Genomic DNA, 22,265 nt, shown 5'->3' with positions numbered 1-22,265 from the left:
CACTCCAGACACATGGTTGACTCTACTCCCCTACCCTACCCCTTACAATTCTCCCCTCAACCTCTACCCCCATCTAGTGCTGGCTGACTTTACTGCAAACAATACGCCACTGGGGCAACACATCCAAGAAAATGACAACCCTCTGAGGAACGTAACCAAACAGAAGAAGAACAACAAGTTTGATAGTCCCTTAAGGTACCCACAACTGACGTTCAAGCCAATCTGTTAGACTGAGAATTCCATCTGGTGTTCAGGGTCTGTCTTTCGTGAAATAAAATCTAATCTGAATTTCATGTTCGAGGAGGGAGCCAGGAAGAGAATATTTTCCTTTCTATAAGATCTCCGCATTTCCAGAACATGTGAAGCAAGGTTGGATACAGGGTAAAACTCTTTAGACTTTAACAGCGGTGGAGTTGCTGCCTTACGCCGGAGACGCAGGTTCGATCCTGACTACAGGTGCTTGTCTGTACGGTGTTTGTAAATTCTCCCTGTGACCGCGTGGGTTTTCTCCGAGATCTTTGGTTTCTTCCCACACTCCAAAGACGTGCAGATAAATTGGCTTGGTATAAGTGTAAATTGTCCCTAGTATGTGTAGGATAGTGTTAATGTTAATGATCGCTGGTCAGTGCGGACTCGGTGGGCCGAAGGGCCTGTTTCCACACAGTATCTCTAAAGAAAACTATACAGCGTGGAAACAGGCCCTTTGGCCCACCGAGTTCGTGCCGACCAGCAATCACCCCATTCACTAACACTAGTCCCACCAGGGCCAATTTACAATTTTACCCAAGCCAATTAACCTACAAACCCAAACGTCTTTGGAGGAGGTGCAGGAAACAGGAGCACCCAGAGAAAACCCACGCGGTCACAGGGGAGAACGTACAAACTCCGTACAGACAGCGGCCGTAGTCAGGATCAAACCTGGGTCTCTGCCGCTGGGCCAGTCTGCCAGCCTAAATCTTCTACATTGTAGAGCCTCCTCTACATTGTCCCATCGCACATTTCAAGAGCAGAGACACAGAGCAACGCACCCTTTACATTATTCCAGCACAAACCACGAGTGTAGCAATCGCACAGGTTGGGCACAGCATCTACATCACCCTATCAAACACTCCCAAGGAATTACACATAGCTTAAAGGGCCTGTCCCACACTCATGACCTCATTCACGACCTCTGCCGAGTTTGCCCTTGACTCATACTCGCAGCATGGTCGTCACGAGGTCGTAGGTAGGTTGTGATGCTAGTCGTAGGCACTTGTGGCATCAAGTAGGTCGGGGCGTTTTTCTAGCCTGATGAAAAATGTCCACGAGTGAAAAAGGTTGCGAATTAGGTCGTGAAAGTGGGACAGGCCCTTACGGCTCCTTCCGTACCATCCCATCAAATGCCCACAGGACGTATTCTAAAGATTAGGCGTGGAAAACAAGGAGATAAGAAAATGAGAGAAAAACATTCATTGCAGCTGGCCATTCAGCCACTCATGCCTGCTCTGCCTTTCAATGAGATCGTAGCTGATCTCTTAGCTCGTCACATTTTCCTGCACTAATCCACTGCGGGCTTCTTCGGTCGTGCCGACCTGAAACATCACCCATCCACGTCCTTCATCGATGCTGCCTGACCCGCTGTGTTATCCCAGCACTGTGAGTCCTCTATTCCACAAGTTTATACCTAAGAGCACAGGAAACTTTATTCATCCCGGGAGATAAATTGTTCTGCCAACAGTCAAAACACACAAGGTACACGAAAACTTGAAATTAAAACAAAAAGGAAAAAGTGCCTGGCGGCTTCACCGGAACAAACGAACAAACAAACAAACGAACACAGACATATCCCCTGGGCAGAGGATTCAAAGCTAGAGTGCTCCCCTCGCCCCCTCCCCCTTTGTTCTCCCACCCTCCCGACGGTCCCACACGCCGGGTCCCCATTGTTCTTCACAGCAGCCCCCCCCCCCCCATGCCAGGCCCTTCATTGTCTTCCCCTCACCCCTTCATACTCAGCCGCGAGGCCCCACCGCCACCAAGGCCCAAAGTTGCCACTGAGGCTCCTGTTGCTGCCAAGGCCCCACTGCTGCCGAGGCACTCGCTGCCGCCACCGAGGCTCCCATCGCCACCGCTGAGGCTCCTTCGGCCCAGTCAGGCTTACGAAGGGTATTGGGTGTAAGGAACAAGCTGCCGGAGAATGTAGTTGAGGCAGGTACTATCATAACGTTTATGAGACATTTGGACAGATACATGGATAGAATAGGTTTAGAAAGGTATGGGCCAAATGGAGCTAGGTAGGACTAGTGTAGCTGGCACATGTTGGTCAGCATGGGCAAGTTGGGCCAAAGGGACTGTTTCCTTGCTGTATGACTATTCCTTGATCTTAATATCTATCCATCTATCAGCTCTGCCTTGAATATAATCAGCAACAGAGTCTCCACAGCTCTCTAAGGTAGAGTGTTCCAAAGATTGACTATCCTTCATGTAAATATACATCTTCTCATCCCAATTGTGATGTGGAGACTGTGACCCCTGGTTCTCCACACTCCAGTCGGGAAAGATCAACTTAGCTTCTTCCTTTAAGACCTTTCAGAATTGTGTATGTTTCGACAAGGTCCGCACTTCTTCTAAACAGATGGGAGCGTAGCTCCACTCTGCTTAATCTCCTGTTATGACAAGCTTGTAGCATTCCTGGAATCAATCTGGTAAACTCTTGCTGTTCCCCTCTATCACAAGTATATCCTTATTTATGTAGGAAGACCTGAATCTGTACACAATATTCCAGATGTATTATCACAAGAGCTCTGTAGAATTGAAGAAATCACATCTTGTACTCACGTCCTTTTGGAATGAAATCAATGTACCATAGAGTCATACAGTGTGGAAACAGGCCCTTCGGCCCAACTTGCCCACACCAACCAACATGTCCCAGCTACACTAGTCCCACCCGCTTATCCCTTCAAACCTGTCCTATCCATCTACCTGTCTAACTGTTTCTCAAATGGTGGGATAGTCCCAGCCTCAACTACCTCCTCTGGCAGCTTGTTCCATACACCCACCACCCTTTGTGTGAAAAAGTTACCCCTCGGATTCCTATGAAATCTTTTCCCCTTCACCTTAAATTTGTTTCACAATGCCTCGCTGTGATTTGTGTACAGGGTCACAAAGCCCCAACAACTCTGCCCCGCCAAACATTCAGGTCAAATCATAATTCAGGGTTCAACGTAAGGTGAAATCTCCTCTGCAGTATGTGCAGGTATAGTGTAGGTTAAACATGAAGTAAAGTTCTGTCCACACGGTCTCAGAACGGATACGCCACTGACACATACAGAATGTATCTTCTATCTAGCCTGTCCGATCACCCCACTACTTCATTGGTGACATTGGACTTTGTCTCTAGAGCATTGCATTATAATGACCAGAACTATGTTCGGCACTCTACTATTTCCATCGCTATACCAGTTGCACTGAGTTTGGCTTAATTGTGTTTATTTACAGTATTATCTGTTTGATCGGATGGCATGCAAAACTAATCTTTACACTGTACTTTGGTACAAGTGACAATGACAAACCTGTGAAAACAGAGAGGATGAGAAGGAGTTTCTCCCCAGAGGCCATTAGGACTGTAAACTCCTATCTCACCAGGGACTAACATACTGTACCAATTTACTGTTGTGTGGTGTATTTTTAAAATCGCTGTTTTTTTCTTTTTTATTTCCTCCCACAAATATGTAATATGTGAATATGTGATTCTGTTCCATTCGGGCATGTTTGTAGTTTTTTGGCACAATCCGCAAGCATTGCCACTTTTTCATTTCACTCCACATCTTGGTAGCGTATGTGATGGATAAACTTGACTTGACTTGACTGACACCTATCAAACACCCCCAGGCAGGTAAAAATAGCATAGATGCCAACCATCTGCCCACCACTGCCCCTTGCCCGAGTTCACCTCTTATCTGCCACACTATGTCCTTCCCCTCCACTCTTCCGGCTTTCTTCACCACCACCCCCCTCCCCCACCCTACAATCAGTCTGAAGGAGGCTCCCAACCCAAAAAGGCACCTATCCATGTTCTCTAGAGATGCTGCCTGACCCTCAGAGCCACTTCAGCACTATACGGTCTCTTTTTTTGCAGAGTAAATAACATTATTATAAAATGGCTAATATCCTTGCGAGTAAACGGACGGTGACATTTTTGAGGATAGGTGCCCTTCACCTCCCATCCACCCCAACTTGGACCTTGGCAAAGAATATTTGCCATTCTTCTGGTTCAATGTCTGTGCATGCATTAGTAATGTGTTCAGTATTGGCCATCATGTTATAGGAAGGATGTTGTCAAGCTGGAAAAGGTGCAGAGAAGATTTACAAGGCAGACAAAAATGCTGGAGAAACTCAGCAGGTGAGGCAGGATCTATTGATGCCGCCTCACCCGCTGAGTTTCTCCAGCATTTTTGTCTACCTTCGATTTTTTCCAGCACCTGTAGTCTTTCTTAAAGATTTACGAGCCAGGTACTATCGCAACGTTTGAGAAAAATTTAGACAGGTACATGGATAGGATAGGTTTAGAGGGATGTGGGCCGAACGCAGGCAGGTGGGACTAGTGTAGATGGGGCATGTTGGGCGGCATGGGCAAGTTGGGCTGAAGGGCCTGTTTCCACGCTGTATCACTGTGTGTGTGTGTGTCTGAGCGAGTACATAGATGATTCTGTACGAGAGGGTGAATGAGCCACAGATGCTGCTGCTGCTTTCCCTATTAAATACGCCGTAACGTGCCAATTTAGTGTGAGAAGACTCAGGCTGGTTTCTCAGATATGTGTTGGCATCGGTTCAACTGCGTCCGCAAGTGAAGGCTCTCAGATGAGGCCTGGTTTTTCCAAGAAGCCATTACTCAGAGTGATGGGACTATTTGCTTATTCACAAGATTCACACAAAATCCCACATGACTCAATTAGTTTACAAACTTAAAAAAATGATTCAAGACTAAACATTTGGATGGTGTTAGGAGGGGTGGGGGAGGGGAAGGGGAAGAGGGGGTGGATTCGATAGCTACTTTCAAGAGATTTCACTATTTGCATTATGGTGTGTTGAAGCCGAGACCTCTGACAAACGTGACCCTGACCCACATCTCCGCCAGTCCCTCGCCATCTGTCTTTTGTTCCTCTAGTTGTCTCTCGCCCACATACATGAGCATGTAGCTCCCTATTCTCCTAGCTTTGCCATTAATCAGTTCAAAGCTGAGGTTCCACTGCATATCCTTAGGAGGTACTGCACACTGCATACCATTATGTTGACCACATACCCATTATTCCTATTCTTGGATTGCCATCTCATAATCAATTCCAGGAAAATACATTCCGCGCTGTATAAACCATCTTTTAAGTGGAACCTTGTCAAATGTCTTAGTTTAGTTTAGTTTAGAGATACAGCGCCGAAACAGGCCCTTCGGCCCATCGAGTCCACACCGACCAGCGATCCCAGCACAGTAACACTACAAGAGAGAGCTAGATGGGGCTAAAAGATAGTGGAGTCAGTGGATATGGGGAGAAGGCAGGAACGGGGTACTGATTGGGGATGATCAGCCATGATCACACTGAATGGCGGTGCTGGCTCGAAGGGCCGAATGGCCTACTCCTGCACCTCTTGTCTACTGTCTACCCTACACACACTAGGGACAATTTTTTACATTTATACCAAGCCAATTAACCCCAAAAACCTGTACGTCTTTAGAGTGTGGGAGGAAACCGAAGATTTCGGAGAAAAACCACGCAGGTCACGGGGAGAACGTGCAAACTCCGTACGGACAGCGTCCTGTAGTCAGGATCGAACCTGGGTCTCTGATGCTGTACTGCGACAACTCTACCACTGTGCCGCCCCTGATTTCTTCTAATAATCTAAATATGTGATGGCCACAGCCTCTCCATCCACCTTTCCCTCCGTCCCACTCAATCTCCTTTGTAACTCTGTTCTTGGTGGTGATCGAGCTCTCATGGCCATTCTGCTCTGTGTCACGCAATCCTTCACTTGAATCAGGGGCTGCCTTATTTAAATCTTCCACTTAACAGTGTTCCATCAAATAGTCCATGGGCAGGAATGGAATGGGTTAGATATAAAATATGTTTCCCTCTCTACTGTTACAAATACTCCAGGGGTAGATAAATCAGGACTGAGATACAGAGACAAACATTGAACCAAAATTGACAGGAAGCAGGCTGTACCATTGGGAGTTACATGATAGGAGTGAAGGGGAAAGTGTTCTGTTTATTGGGTTTCATCTAATGGGAAAAGAGTTGGATTTAGTTTTAGTTTTAGTTTAAAGATACAGCGTGGAAACAGGCCCTTCAGCCCAAAGATCCTACAGCGAGCTAGATAGATCACTCGACGAAAAAGACGTAGTACGGTCATGGGCAGATTCATGGGGAATTTTCGGCCCCATTTCCGTAAACCGGCTTCCGTCTCCGCACCAAAGATCCCGTAGCGGAGCAAAGATACTAGTGCGTAGACGGAAGCCGGTTACGGAAACATCCTCGTAAAAATAAAAGTTCTTTGGTAAAAATCTTCTCCTCGTTTTCAGAATTATAATTTATTAACACAAACTGTTCCCCCGCAACGTTGATTACACTGCGAGTCGGGTCGGGTTGGGTCGGGTTACTGAAATGGATGAAAAAAAGCCCCACGTTCCGTTCCGTTGCGTACTACACGTCAGCCCATTGCATTTAGAAGGAGTGGTCTATCTTGCTCCGCTTATAGGATCTTTGCTTCAGCCCACCAAGTCCACGCCGACCATCGATCACCCATACACTAGTTCTCTCCGCCACAGTTACAGAAACCAATTAATTTACGCACTTGCACGTCTTTGGAGTGTGGGAGGAAACCAGAGCACCTGGAGAAAACCCACGAGGGCATGGGGAGAACGTACAAACTCCGTACAGACAGCACCCGTAGTCAGGATCGAACCCAGGACTCTGGCGCTGTAAGGCAACAACTCTACCGCTGCACCACTGTGCCAACCAAATAAATTTATTCAGATTTGATTTTGTGGGGTTTACTGTGTAGTTTGATCCACAAAAACAATTCTGCAATGGGAATGAATGAGAAGACATTTAATCCATAGCGATCAATAGGAATGAATAGGAAGGGGTTTGATCCATTTGGATTCTAGACGATGAAGGGAGCTGAATCGTCATGATCGCATACGATGCCAGTTTATGGGGAAGAGATCCATTGATGTTGCAAACAGTGGCGGACATGGGAAGACAAAGGAACCTCTGGGATTTGAACACGCTGGTGGGATTGGGAGTGAACTGACATTCCTCCATGTTCTTTTGGACATGACTCATTTGTTGTGCTTCGGTTGATGAGGCAGCTTGCTGTCCCAAAGCAGCAACACCAGGCCAAGGAACGGGTCCTTGGAGATTGCCCACCGCCAAAGCTCAAACCAGATGGTATAAGAATTTGAAATGAGGTGATTATATCAAACTGAACCTGTCCCATGTGTGAATCTGGGATCTCAGCCCACCTCTCCTCTCCTCTCCACTCCACGAGTGACTAATAAATATAATGTACAGGCTATATATTAAGCCGCACACTGGGACGCAGGAGGTCTGTGCCCATTTCCTAATGGTCCTGGTTTTTCCCCCTTTCATATAGGCTGAGGGCTGTACAGCACAGGAACAGGCCCTTCGGCCCACCACATCCATGCCAACCTTGTTGGCCATCTACACAAATCCCATTTCCCCGCGCTCGCTCCGAATCATTTGATTAGAGTCAGTGTCCATGACTCGTAACATTGCATCTGGTTCCATCAGCTCCTCCGGCATCTCGTTCCAAATATCAACCACTCATCGTGTGCAAGAGAAACACCACCCACCAATCCCCTTTAGCACTCCGTCACAGTTTAAGGATAAGGGTTCGGAAATCTTTTAGGACCGAGATGAGAAAAATATTTTTCACACACAGAGAGTGGTAAATCTCTGGAATTCTCTGCCACAGAAGGTAGTTGTGGCCAGTTCATTGGCTATATTTAAGAGGGAGTTAGATGTGGCCCTTGTGGCTAAAGGGATCAGGGGGTATGGAGAGAAGGCAGGTACAGGATACTCAGTTGGATGATCAGCCACGATCATATTGAATGGCGGTGCAGGCTCGAAGGGCCGAATGGCCTACTCCTGCACCTATTTTCTATGCTTCTATGTCCTCTCACCTTAAACCTATACCCTCTAATTTCTGATACCCTTATCAGGGGGGAAAAGATTTTGATTATCTACCATATCTATTCCTCTTATACATTTATATACCTCTGTTGGATCACCCCTCTCCCTTCTTAATGCAAGAGGAAACAAGTCCAGCCTATCTGAACTCTCCCCTTAACAAAAGTCCACAAATCCCTTAGGTGAATATCCCCCGCAGTCTTTCCAGCACAAAAAACATCCTTCCTTTAGAGTTGTGACCAGGACTGCACACAATACTCCACGTCAGATTCAGATTCAGATTCAACTTTAATTGTCATTGTCAGTGTACAGTACAGAGACAACGAAATGCAGTTAGCATCTCCCTGGAAGAGCGACATAGACATGGTGCAGTCTAACTGGTATTTTGTAACGCTGCAACGTAACGTAACGTCCCAACTTTTATATTTATGCACTGAGCTTTGAAGGCAGGCGTGCCATCTGTCTTCCGCGTTCCCTCCCTGTCACTATCTCTTTCTCGCTCTCTTACGCCCTCCCCTCCCCTCCCCTCCCCTCCCGCTCCTTGCTGACAGGGCTGCACAAACCAGCCCTCAATCCCCTGGCAAAGCCTGAGTTGGGCCGAGTTCCACTTCTGCCCAGAACATGTGCAATGGAACAATGATTAATCTCTGCTCACTCCAAGAAACGTTTGGCCCACGGGGCCCGGCTCCAGACAACAACCTAGTTTGCAGTTTTTATTTTCTCTCAATCACACAGTTGCCAGACCCCAGATTAATTCAGCAACAATTTCCAAGATTTTCTGCTCCACAACTACCTCAACTTTGGCAGAAAGCAAGAACTTCCCTCATATTGGCCCATGGAAGGGGCTGTTAAAACGGGAAAACAGGGAACATGTAATAAAGAAAACAACCTCAGAATATCTGCCTAATCCATCGCAGACTCACTGATGGTATTTCCATATCCAGCAATTTCTTGTGATTTAAAAAAAATCAGATTCATATTTCAGAATATATCGTCATCTCCATCTGCAGGCCCAATGCCAAAGCTAAAGAACTATCTGAAGATTTGGGAATTCTGCTCTGCTGTTCTCTGGCATCGAGATGTAGTTAACATGGATCTTATCATGGGGCTTATACCTCGGTAACATCTCAGCAAGTTATAAGCCCCGTGGCGCTTGGTGCCCACCACTGCCAAAGGAGACCAAAAGATGTCCACCGTGGTGGGATCCCACGCTGAACCAAAAGGCCAAGAGTTCAAGTTCTCCACCAGAGACTCCTGATTTACACTTTTATGGGCTTGCCCGTATGCCAGGAATAAATCGGTAAAAGGTGAACCCAGGACTCTTGGATTGGAGCTGAGAAATATATCAGGATTCTCCCAAACCCTTGGAGGCAGCCACGGCCAATTCCTTGCTCCCAGATCATGAGCCAGGTCAAGAACGTCACCCTCTGGGGACCCAGGGAGAGAACCCAGTGGGGAGATGCACTCTCTGCACTGCCTTGAGATCTTGGAGGAAGGCTGACATGACAGAAATGTGGCCAAGATAGATCACTCCTCCCTCAATGCAGTCCCGACCACATCAATGTGACATCTGTCTCCACCTCCAACATTCCCACTCTCCTCCTGCTGACTCATGCACCACGCAAACACAATCTTTCTTTCCACTGCTAATTGCTTCTGTTTTTCTTGCAAATTACTCTGACAGCTCTTTGCTGGCAGCGCTCCCAAATTCATGCTCCTTGTTAGATTGGCCCATATTGAGCTAAGCTCCCTCAGTGCTGGCCCTCTGGCAGTGCGGCACCCTCTCAGTACTGCCCCCCCGTGGCACTCCCTCAGTACTGCCCCTCTGACACTGCGGCCCTCCCTTGACACTGCACCAATGAATGTTAATCAGGACACTTTTTTTTTTTTTTTTTTTTTTTTTAAATCAAAAATATTTGTTCAAATATTAAAATTGTATTTACAATACAATAAAACAAAACACCACCATAATACAAGATGAACAAATATGTAAGCAACTGCTAAACAACTATATTACAATCCTTGTCAAGGATACATTCAACCCCCCTCGGTGCCCAGCGGTCGCGGAACTCCCTCGGGGTGCCCGTAGACAGGGCGTATTCCCTTTCCATCCGCACCCGGGCACGGACATAACCCCGGAAAAGGGGCAGGCAGCCGGCTCGGGTAGAGCCCTCCACTGTCTGGCGCCTTGACTCACGGATGGCCAGCTTGGCCAGGCCCAGGAGCAACCCAACCAGGACATCTTCAGCCCTACCCTCTCCCCTACGCACAGGGTGTCCAAAGATGAGGATGGTGGGTGAGAAATGCAGCCAGAAGGCAAGGAGCAGCCCCTTTAGGTATTGAAACAGTGGCTGCAGCTTCATGCACTCCATGTACACGTGGTACACAGACTCTTCCAGCCCGCAAAAGTGGCAGGCGGCTGGCGAGTCTGTGAACCGCGAGAGAAACAGGTTGCAGGGTACACCTCGATGCAGTACCCTCCACCCCAGGTCCCCAATGTAGAGGGGGAGAATCCCTGCGTATAGGGACCCCCACCGGGGAGTCAGGACACTTTTGGTCAAGTCTCTGGTGGAGAATTTGAACTCATGAGCCATTAGCTCCGACTGGAATTCTTCTGTGACTGATTGAATGATCATGGCCATTTGGTCTCCTTTGGGCTTGGGCTGGGACTGAGGGCGCGCTGCACTCTCAGCAGTACCCCTTTTTCACCCGAAATGTGAAACCACACATTGCTGCTTTAATTCTGTGCAAAAGATCGCACAACCTGATTTTCCCTGGGAATTCTCTCTGGTATCTAGGCCAGTACGTATGCTCACACCAATATTCTGCAAAAAAATAGGTGACGTTTCGGATCGAGACTCTTCTTTAGTCTGCAGAAGGGTCTCGACCTGAAACGTCACCTATTCCTTTTCTCCAGAGATGCTGCCTGACCTGCTGAGTTACTCCAGCTTTTTTGTGTCTATCTAGAGTTTAAACCAGCATCTGCAGTTCCTTCCTACATATGTCTGCCTGACCCGCTGAGTTACTCCAGCTTTTTTGTGTCTATCTAGGGTTTAAACCAGCATCTGCAGTTCCTTCCTACATATGTCTGCCTGACCCGCTGAGTTACTCCAGCAGTTTGTATCTATCTTCAGTAATTGTAATCTAGCATCCCCAGTTCCTTCCTACGCATTCTACAAAACATTATCTGGTCACTTATCAGGAGCTTGCTGTGTGTATTCTGCCTGTCCCGTTCCCTCCATTTCAATACCAAGTACCCTCAAAGTAGCTAATCGGCGGGGAGACGCTGAAGTGGCGACTGGTGTTGGACAAGTCTTTCCATTTTGCTCCCTCGCATTTCTCCGTAAACAGGAGGCTGCTTGGACCTAAAATGGATGCCTTTACTCTGAGAAATGATTCCGAAAGTCAGGGACCTTTTTTCAACAGCCTGTTTGGCAAATGATCAACGAGTGAGTATGTCTCTTCCAAAAGAGTTCAGCTGTTTTGGATTAGTCGTTACATTTGGGGCCTCGATGAAGTGCAGTGTTATACAGCGGATCAGTCTACATTGCTGTAATGTTTCCCACACGCCCCCAACATGCTCTACATTGTTCCCAAACCCAAACTAGGACATGCAACATCTGCCTCTGAGCTCGCCCTGTGGGAGTGTAATCCATGGAACAGCGCAGCAGAAGAGGCCTTTGGCCCATTTTATCTCTGATGGGCCTTTCTCCGTAGCACTGCAAATCTTTCTCCGTCCCCTATCAGCGCCCCTCTCCTGTTGCCAGCACTTGCCAGCAAGCCCCAGAACTATGGCGCGCTTGCGTGCGTGTCAATATTAACCTCCAGATGCCCGAGCTCCAACTCAACACCAGCTCCCTTTACATGAAACATCTGCCTGCTTGTCGGACATTCAGTGGTCGATGGTTTCTTTACTGTCACGTGTACCAGCTGCACTGAAATACATTTTTTGCAATGCAGACCCGCAAGACTATCCCAGAACATAACTCTGCAAAGGAAGAGCAGGAATTTCCTGCAAATGTACACTGGGAATACCGAAACCACCGTCTTCAGTTCCCTAGGCACCAACCACATCCCTTCCCCAACCACCGGTTGAGACCGAACCATATGCCTCGTACCCTTGGCTTTAGACTCTGTAACCGCACCACCTTGAAGACCACCACTGTAACACCACCTAGTTCCACTCTTTACCCCTGCTGATCTGCTGCTCATTCCATGTTCACACCTTTACTACCTCCAGATTTGATTATCCAACATACTCCGAGCCAGCCTTCCTCATTCTACCCTCTGTAAACGCTGCCCTCGTCCTTCCGACACCAACCCATGCTAGTGCCTCGTTGAGTGGTGGGATAGGCTTGGGAACGCTTGGAGGGCCTGTCCCACTTGCCGATTTTTTTCGGCGACTGTCGGCATTATTGACGCTTCAGGTCACTGGAAAAGTTGCGGGGTGATGCTGGGTGATGCGGGTGATGCAGGGTGACGTTGGGTGACGCTGGGTGACGCTGGGTGACGCTGGGTGACGCTGGGTGACGCTGGGTGACGCTGGGTGACGCGGGGTGACGCTGGGTGACGCGGGGTGACGCTGGGTGATGCGGCGTGATGAATTATAGACGCGCGATGTTTCCTCCAGGGTCGCAATATTCTTTTTGTCGCCGCTGGATTTTGAAATGTTCAAAATCTTTCGGTGACCCTGATACGTCAGTCAATGACGCCAGCAGTCGCATGAAAAAAATCGCCAAGTGGGACGGGCCCTTAGGGCATCCTCTCACGCCTGTTTCTCTTCTTGTTATCATGATGCGTAGCAAGGGGGAATGAGCGGAGAGGTGGGATTAGTTTTAGACTGATGAGCAAGAAAGGCCGCAGAGCCACGCGGGACCTGGTGAGTGTCCTCTAGACTTCCACTGGACGTGTGATGAGTGTGGGCCAATCTCCTGAATTTCCCAATTCCAGAGAAGCATCTACTGCACAGCGGCTGAAGGAATGCTGGAGGCCAGTGTGTCATCCATGGCCTGCTCGTTACTGATGAAGGAAGTGTGAATGGTTCATACTAAGGTGGCAGTGTATGGCAGCTTTTGAGTCATGGCGTTGTACAGCATGGAAGCAAGCCCTTCGGTCCAACTTGCCCACGCCGACCAACATGTCCCATCTACACTAGTCCCATCTGCCTATCCCTTTAAACTTATCCTATCCAAGCACCTGTCCAAATATCCATTAAACACTCTGATCGTATCTGCCTCAACTACCACCACAACTAGCTCGTTCCGTACACCCACCAGCCTTTGTGTGGAAAAAGTCACCCCTCAGATTCCTATTAAATCTTGCCCCCTCTCCTCACCGTGGTGCGGTGGTATTACTCTTCTGTTAATCGTGATATATATCAGGGAGCAACCATGTGTCTCCGATGACCATGTCTGCAGGAGGTGTGTCCAGCTACAGACCGCGTGCATCGGTGGGAGCAGCAGATGGATAGACTGAGGGGAATACTGGAGACAGAGAGGGTTATAGACAGTAGTTTCAGTGTGGGTCAGCTAGATAGATAGGTGACCACCCGGACAGGCAGGCTGGTAGTGCAGGAGTCCCCATGGCTCTAATATCCTTCTCAAACAGCTACACCTCATTGAAGTATCAAATTATGAAAGGCATAAACAGGCGAGCCACTCATTACCTATTCCCCAGGATGGACATGCCAAAGACTAGAGGGCTTAGCTTTAAAGCCCCCTGTCCCACTTAGGAAACCTGAACGGAAACCTCTGGAGACTTTGCGCCCCACCCAAGGTTTCCGTGCGGTTCCCGGAGGTTGCAGGTGGTTGCCGGAGGTTGCAGGTAGTGGAAGCAGGTAGAGAGACTGACAAAAACCTCCAGGAACTGCACAAAAACCTTGGGTGGGGCGCAAAGTCTCCAGAGGTTTCCGTTCAGGTTTCCTAGGTGGGACAGGGGCATTAAGGTGAGTGGGGCAAAGCTTAAAAGGAGCTGTGCGGGGCAAGTTTTTATTTTACACATGGGGTGGTGGTCCAGGCAGATACAATACAATGGTGTTTAAGAGGCTGTTAAATAGGCACGTGGCTATGCAGGAAAGGGAGGCATACGGATTATGTACACTGAGTGAGATTAGTACAACAGTATCATGTGTAGGAAGGAACTGCAGATGCTGGTTTACACCGAAGATAGACATAAAATGCTGGAGTAACAGCGGGACAAGCAGCATCTCTGGAGAGAAGGAATGGATGACATTTCAGGTCGAGTCTGAAGAAGGGCATCGACCCGAAACGTCACCCATAACTTAGTATCATGTTCGGCTTGGATATTGTGGGCTGAAGGGCCTGTTCCTGTGCTGTACCATTCTCTATTCCATGAATGGTGGAGAAGTTTTGCTCTGGATCCATTCATGGATACTTACACGGTGGAACCTGCCAGGACTCTCACTATGTCCATTGTCCGACTATTGCAACAGATCTTGGTTAACCACAGTCTAGACAGTTTTTGTGTCTTGTGAACAGTTAATGCCCGAGCAGCAAAGCTCGATCAGTGTAGTCTAGTCCCAGCCACGAGTCAACATCATCCCACTTCTTATTCCCTGGGCCCATCCTAAACCCTTCACTGAGTTCATTACTCCCCCCCCCCACTACATTGCTCACACATCCCAATGGCCACAAATAGACCCTCGGGGCTCCAAGCTAAAGGTCATAAGTAGCTCCAGACTCCAAGTCCTCCCTCCGCCTTTGTTAAGAGCCCCAGTAGTGAGTGTTTGAAGCTCACACACACACACATTTGGAGCAATTTTAACTGGGACCTGGCAAGATAGACACGACAAGCTGGAGTATCTCAGCTTTTTTGTGTCTAACTCCAGCGTAAACCAGCATCTGCAGTTCCTTCCTACTCATGGTGGCGAGCGAGGTTTGTCTTTTACCATTCTCTCTGCTTTTTGCTTTTTTTAAACATTCTTTTATTCCTTACGCAAATATTTGTCTGGCTCCCATAGCTGGCAGGCTGAACTCAGACCAAGAACAGCATGGGAAGAGAAAGGTCGGCAGGTTTGCAAAGGCATTCTGTTATTCAGAAAGGTCCTGTGCGTAGCAAGGAACTGCAGATGCTGCTTTAAACCCGAAGATAGAGGCAAAAAGCCGGAGTAACTCAGCGGGGCAGGCAGCACCGTTGGAGGGGAGGAATGGGTGACGTTTCGGGTCGAGAGTGAAAAGTGTCTGAGGAAGGGTCTCGACCCGAAACGCCATATGTTCCCAATGTTGGGCGAGTATGTTCCCAATGTTGGGCGAGTCCAGAACCAGGGGCCAATGTTCCCAATGTTGGGCGAGTCCAGAACCAGGGGCCACAGTCTTAGAATAAAGGGGAGGCCATTTAAGACTGAGGTGAGAAAAAACGTTTTCACCCAGAGAGTTGTGAATTTATGGAATTCCCTGCCACAGAGGGCAGTGGAGGCTAAATCACTGGATGGATTTAAGAGAGAGTTAGATAGAGCTCTAGGGGCTAGTGGAGTCATGGGATATGGGGAGAAGGCAGGCACGGATTATTGATAGGGGACGATCAGCCATGATCACAATGAATGGCGGTGCTGGCTCGAAGGGCCGAATAGCTTCCTCCTGCACCTATTTTCTATGTTTCTATGCCACCTATTCCTTCCCACCAGAAATGCTGCCTGTCCCGCTGAGTTACCCCAGCTTTTTGCATCTAGCAAGAAGATATCAGTCACAGCTTTGGAAATGTTGACTGGTCTTCACTCTTGGACAGCATTGGGAGGTAGAGTCTAAGGTTCTCGCCTCCCATTGTGGGAAGAGGTGCTTCCTGGCCTGTTTGTTCTGCCGTTGAGGTTATCTGCTCTTGCTCTGAACCATCATTGGAGGAGAGAGTTCCTCTGTATCTCTCCATTAAAGCCGAGTGTCACAGCCTGATTAAATCACTCCTTTAATTTTCTTGTTGTAGAAACAAGGAACCTGCAGATACCAGGTGAACAAGGAAAGGAACAAAATGCTGGAGTAACTCTACAGGTCAGGCAGCATCCTTGGAGAACGTGGTTGAGTGACATTTTAGGTGGGGGCACTTCTTCAGATCTGACCTGAAATGTCGCCCATCCATGTTCTCCAGGGACGCTGCCCATTCTGCTGAGTTACTCCGGCATTTTGTGTCTCTCCACAATCTTCTCCTCCACGGCATGCAATTCTCTGGAGCCAGCCCGCATTTTTTTTTGCCCTTTTAACGGCAGGATCGCTCTGGGGGAGGGGGACGTCGAGAAGGAAGAGGGACCAACATGACTCGAATGAGAACTTCTGTAACTTTGTTGGCCCCAGAAACGTGACGATGCTTTTGTGTACTATGTGTATTGTACGCAAACACAAAGCATTGCACTGCACCCAAGTACAAGTGACAATAGACCATCATGGAATCATTGGTGTACCTGTACTGCATCACCGTGAAGGAAAGGTCCTTCATTATTCCAGGTGAGGTCTACTCAGAACTGCAACACAATGTCCAAAACTTCCATTTTGACCCACAATGAGAGAAATGGCAGCACTGCCTTTGTTTAAAAAATATATATATTTTGCTTCTACCTTCTCAACATTTGGGAAAATACTCCTGCATATTGTTCTGGGGTCACCTATAGGCCATCTAATCCTTCTTCACTCTGAATTCTATCTGCCCTCACTCTATCCATTTCCGTTTGAAACCTTCTGCTCTTCTCTACTGACCAAGACTGTGTTCTGAATGTTGAAACAGCAACATCGACTCCTCCGTCCAAAAGAAACAGGTGTCACAATGTGTGTTCTCGGGTTGACTTGTCCAAATGATCCATTTGAGGAATTAATTAAGTTCAATTTGCACCATTGCCTCATCGAAAGAATTCCCTCACCTATTCATTTTGTGGAATCTACGCCTCTTTGTGGGCCAACGTACTGGCCACAAATAGCTCCAGCTGCACTTGCTGGCTTGGTTAAACCCTGGTGGTATTTTGATTATCAGAGCAATGAGTTTTGAGAAGAATGAATCCTTCACACTTGGAAATGAGGCCATGCATTAATACGCCTCCATCCTTCAAACACTGATCTATGCCTCACACAGCAGAACAAATCTTCATGGAAACATTTCCATTCCTTGAGAGAAGCAAGAAAATAAAAATGAATTTTGGGCTTGTAATTGTGGTTCCCATTGCTGTTTATCTGTGTATGGCATGTATCTAGCCAGGTATTTGTGGCTATAATTAATTTTCTGGGTCAAAGACTCATATCATAAGGCTGAACCTTTCTGGAGCTCAAGGGTTAAATTAGTTGCCTTTCTATCAGCGTATAGAATCACCACCTCGGGATTTACTGAATAGAATCATAGAGTGATACAGTGTGGAAGCAGGCCCTTCAGCCCATCTTGCCCACACCGGCCAACATGTCCCATCCCATCTACACTAGTCCCACCTGCTTGTGTTTGGCCCATATCCCTCTAAACATTTCATATCCATGTACCTGTTCAAATGTTTCTTAAACGTTGCGATAGTCCCTGCCTGGACTACCTCCTTCGGCAGCTCGTTCCACACCACCCACCACCCTGAATCTGACATTGTGGCTGTCCTCATCACCTCCCTGCTGAACAGCAAGATCAACCCTGCCTTGGTCAAATGGCCACAGGGTGGGGGTGGAACAAAGGATCCAGTCGTGGAGGTTGAGAAGCAGCAGGAATCCAATGACACGTTGTTCAAATAATTGAAAACGTTGCCACGATCTGAAGCAAAAGGGATTTTTCCAAGGTGTCATTTGACACAAAAAGTTGAACCTCCACAGGGAGGGGAAAAGGATTACCTGAACGTACAAAGGCATCGGGAAAATGACCATCCTGCCATTTAATATAGTGGCTAATGTTCTAACTCTGCATTCCCATCCTAATCCCATGTTGCACAATTCACTTGTTATCCAAAAATATAACAACCTCAGCATTGAATATTCATGGAAACATCTGCAATCCTTAAGAGAAGCAAGAACAAACAAAAAGATTCATAACCTCTACATCTCAATCCTAAAGGCAACTCCTACGTTCCGAGCTGGTCAGACATCAGAAGGTTAAAGATTGAAAGAGATCCCATCTTATGTTCTGGACCAGAGCAATTCAACCTCTCTTCAAGGGCCTCCCTCCTCATCTTGTGAAACCATCTAGCAAATCTTTATTGTGAAGGTACCTCACCCAAGGCAAGAAGACCTCGACCATATATAGTTTGCTGCAGTTCCACTAATGCTCGATATAATGTGAAAGTCTTCCAAATTAGGATAGGCACAAAGAGCTGGAGTAACTATGCGGGTCAGGCAGCATCTCTGGAGAAATGGAACAGGTGACGTTTCGGGTCTGAAGCAAGGTCTCGACCTGAAACGTCACCCATTCCTTTTCTTCAGTCATGCTGTCTGATCCGCTGAGTTACTCCAGTTTTTTGCGTCCATATTCGGTTTAAACCAGCATTTCGGGTTGGATCCCTCCAAGAAAACTTGTGGCTTCATTTTATTTTTTTGTTTATCTTAGTTAGGAGACACAGCGTGGACACAGGCCCTTCGGCCCACCGAGTCCGCGCTGGCCAGCGATCCCCGCACACCAACGCTATCCTATGCACGCTAGTGATAATTTACATTTACACCAAGCCAATGAACCTTCACACCTGTACTCCTTTGAAGTGTGGGAGGAAACCAGAACACCCGGAGAAAACCCACGCAGGTCATGGGGAGAACGTACGAACTCCGTACAGACAAGCATCCGAAGTCAGGATCAAACCCGGGTCTCTGGCGCTGTGAGGCATGTCTCCACATTGATGGTGTACGCCTCTACAGCCACCTTACAGCTTATCTTCCCATATCCTAGCTTGGATCAGTAGATGTGGATGCCCTCAGTCTCTTCATACAAACCATTATATTGATTGGAAACAGATGACATGCAAGCATTGATCAATGCAGGAGTCCACTAATTAAAGCTTGCCCATCCATTTATTTTTCTAATTTCTGTCCATTGATTATCTGATCATTATTTTCCATTGGACACTTCCTATTATTAATAGCCTTTTCATCAGAAGACATTGGTTGTAAAATAGACTCCTGTGCAGTTGGATCCTTGGAACGGTTGGTCTCGAAGTAGATGCTTTGCAAGCTTTCTGTGGCCGTCTCAAAGGCGCAGGGCAAGGGAAACATTCTTACCTGGGAAAAGCTGGGAGACAAACAACTGGCCTTACCTGGGTACAACTGTTTGGTTTGTGCACTAAGCTGGGCGAGTCGGGTGACCTTATAGGCAACATCTGGAGTACTGGTCAATTTTCTGTTGGGACAAAGTCCAGTTACTCTCTCTATTCCATCGGGTAAGGTGTTCAGTTGTAGAATCTTCAGGATGTCCACTGGCTCCACTGTGGGAAGAAGAGAAGATGATTAAAATATAGCTCATGTCAACCCAGGCTCTCAGCAAACCTGCCCCCCACCTCCCTTCATTTAAATCAGGCAGTAAGTTACATTTACGCAGCAGCTAATGCCCCTGTCCCACTTAGGAAACCTGAACGGAAACCTCTGGAGACTTTGCGCCCCATCCAAGGTTTCCGTGCAGTTCCCGGAGGTTTTTGTCAGTCTCACTACCTGCTTCCACTACCTGCAACCTCCGGCAACCGCCTGCAACCTCCGGGAACCGCACGGAAACCTTGGGTGGGGCGCAAAGTCTCCAGAGGTTTCCGTTCAGGTTTCCTAAGTGGGACAGGGGCGTTATTCTCCAACAGACTGTCTAACCGGAATGTACACAGAAGATACATCTTGTCAGGGGCTATGGGGAGAAGGCAGGAGAATGGGGCTGAGAGGGAAAGATAGATCAGCCATGATTGAATGGCCGAATAGACCTGAAGGGCAGAATGGCCTAATTCTGCGCCTAGACCCGATGTATTTTAACAACTGATTTGGTGGAATCATTGAAGCTCACAATGCTGAGTGAGCTCATTTGGCCCACTGTGTCTATGGCCACTCATTGGAAGCCATGCAAATCTCATCCCCCATAGCCCTGTCCAATTCCCACTTCCAACAGGTACGGAAACTACTTCCACGCGCCTTCCAGACAACGCATTCCGATTGCAACAACTCACAGCGTATAATGTTTCTTTGTCAAGGTGCATCGTGACCTTGAAGACCTGATGCAGCTTCGTGGGACGTGGGTTGGGACACACTTGGAGTATCCTGCCTGATCGCCTCATTACCCTGAGCGGGCAAGATCATCTCTGACCCCTCTCACCCTGGCCACAAACTCTTTGAATCACTTCCCTCTGGAAGGCGACTCTGGACTGTCAAAGCTGCCACAGCCAGACATAAATCAGTTTTTATCCACGAGTAGTTGCTCTACTCAACAGCCAAAAATCTGTAGCCTCCCTTTGATCTGGTATTTTGTTGGTTCACATGCTTGATCAATGGTGTTTTATCATTGATGTTTTATTATTATTAATGTTTAGTGTTTTCTGAATCATTCGTAACTGTCACTGTATGTCATGTTGTTACTTGTGGGCGGAGCACCAAGGCAAATTCCTTGTATGTGAACACTTGGCCAATAAACTTACTTACTTACTTACAGGAAGGAAGTGGAGTCTTTGGAAAGGGTGCCGAGGAGGTTGACAAGAATGGTGCCTGGATTAAGGGGCTATAAGCTTCAGGGAGAAGTTGGACAGACTAGGATTGTTTTCCCTAGAACGTGGGAGGTTTGAGGGAAATGAATAATAAAATCAGCAGAAGCATGGATAGGGTAGACAGTCATAATCTTTTTCCCCGCGATGGAAATACCAAACACCAGAGGACAGAGCTTGATGGGGAGAGGAGCAACGTTTAAAGCAGATGTGTGGAGCAATTATTTTTTTGAGTACCTGCAATATGCTGCCGGATGGTGTTTGAAGCAGCTAGGTCGTGGCATTTATAAGACTATTAGATTGCAGGGAATGGAGGAATATTGGGTAAGTGCAAGTGGGCAGATAGTGATCTTGGCCTCATGCTCGGCACATGCATTTAGGGCAGAAGGGCCATGTTACTGCTCCATGTTACTCTGGAATTCTCTGCCACAGAAGGTAGTTGAGGCCAGTTCATTGGATATATTTAAGAGGGGGTTAGACGTGGCCCTTGTGGCTAAAGGGATCAGGGGGTATGGAGAGACGGCAGGTACAGGATACTGAGTTGGATGATCAGCCATGATCATATTGAATGGCGGTGCAGGCTCGAAGGGCCGAATGGCCTACTCCTGCACCTATTTTCTATGTTTCTATGTTACCCCACATCTGGTTCACGAGGTCATAGGGCCATAAGGGATAGGAGTAGAATTAGGCCATTTGGCCCATCAAGTCTACTCTGCCATTCAATCGTGGCTGATCGATCTCTCCCTCCAAACCCCCATTCCCCTGCCTTCTCCCCATAACTGCTGACACCTGTACTAATCAAGAATCTGTCTATCTCTGCCTTAAAAATATCCAACGACTTGGCCTCCACAGCCTCCTGTGGCAAAGAATTCCACAGATCCACCACCACAAATAAGGTAATTTGGGGATTACCTCAAATGTGTGTCCTCTGGCTGCCAACACACCTACTTGTCTTAGCTTTCTCTTTATTTATTCATGTTTCTGCCATAACAGTGAATAGCTCCAAAAAGTCCCCTCCAATATCTCCAGGCCTGCTACAAAATTCCCTTTTTAAGGAGGTGACACTGATTTCATTTTTTTAAATGATTTTAAAATACTACCACACTTAAAACACACAATCTTCTACACTTCAGGAATTCTGCACTCCTGGGATTTTCAGCCTACTTGCCAAAGCTTAGTTTAATTTAGAGATACAGCACGGAAACAGGCCTTTCGGGCCCACTCCGACCATTGATCACCATTTCAGATTCAGATTCAATCTTTATTGCCATTGTGCAGTGTACAGTACAGAGACAACGAAATGCAGTTGGCATCTCACTCAGAAGAGCGAACATAGAATAATGAGCAATTAAATATACTAGCTCTACGTTATGCCATTTTCTCATCGACTCCTTGCACAGAGGGTGCAATTTACAAAGGCCAATTAACCTGCAATTGTCCTCTACCACATATATGCCTGTACCCCA

At 47.5% G+C, this 22,265-nt stretch overlaps 1 protein-coding gene across 4 annotated transcripts in view; it reads right to left on the bottom strand.

The window, feature by feature from the left end:
• col5a1 (collagen type V alpha 1 chain) overlaps window positions 1–22,265 on the bottom strand; it is a 217,078-nt gene that overhangs the window by 160,776 nt on the left and 34,037 nt on the right. For all 4 annotated transcript variants that reach the window (XR_004416620.1, XM_033048653.1, XM_033048651.1 and 1 more), the window contains exon 2: window positions 19,387–19,554. Coding sequence is in view for 3 of the 4 variants with exons in the window: in XM_033048653.1 (XP_032904544.1) it covers window positions 19,387–19,554 (168 nt within the window). In the remaining variant the exon portion in view is untranslated. The remainder of the gene's footprint in view (window positions 1–19,386; window positions 19,555–22,265) is intronic.

This window comes from Amblyraja radiata, chromosome 32, assembly GCF_010909765.2.
Source record: "Amblyraja radiata isolate CabotCenter1 chromosome 32, sAmbRad1.1.pri, whole genome shotgun sequence".
NCBI lineage: Eukaryota > Metazoa > Chordata > Chondrichthyes > Rajiformes > Rajidae > Amblyraja > Amblyraja radiata.
This window is presented reverse-complemented; position numbering and strand designations above follow the sequence as displayed.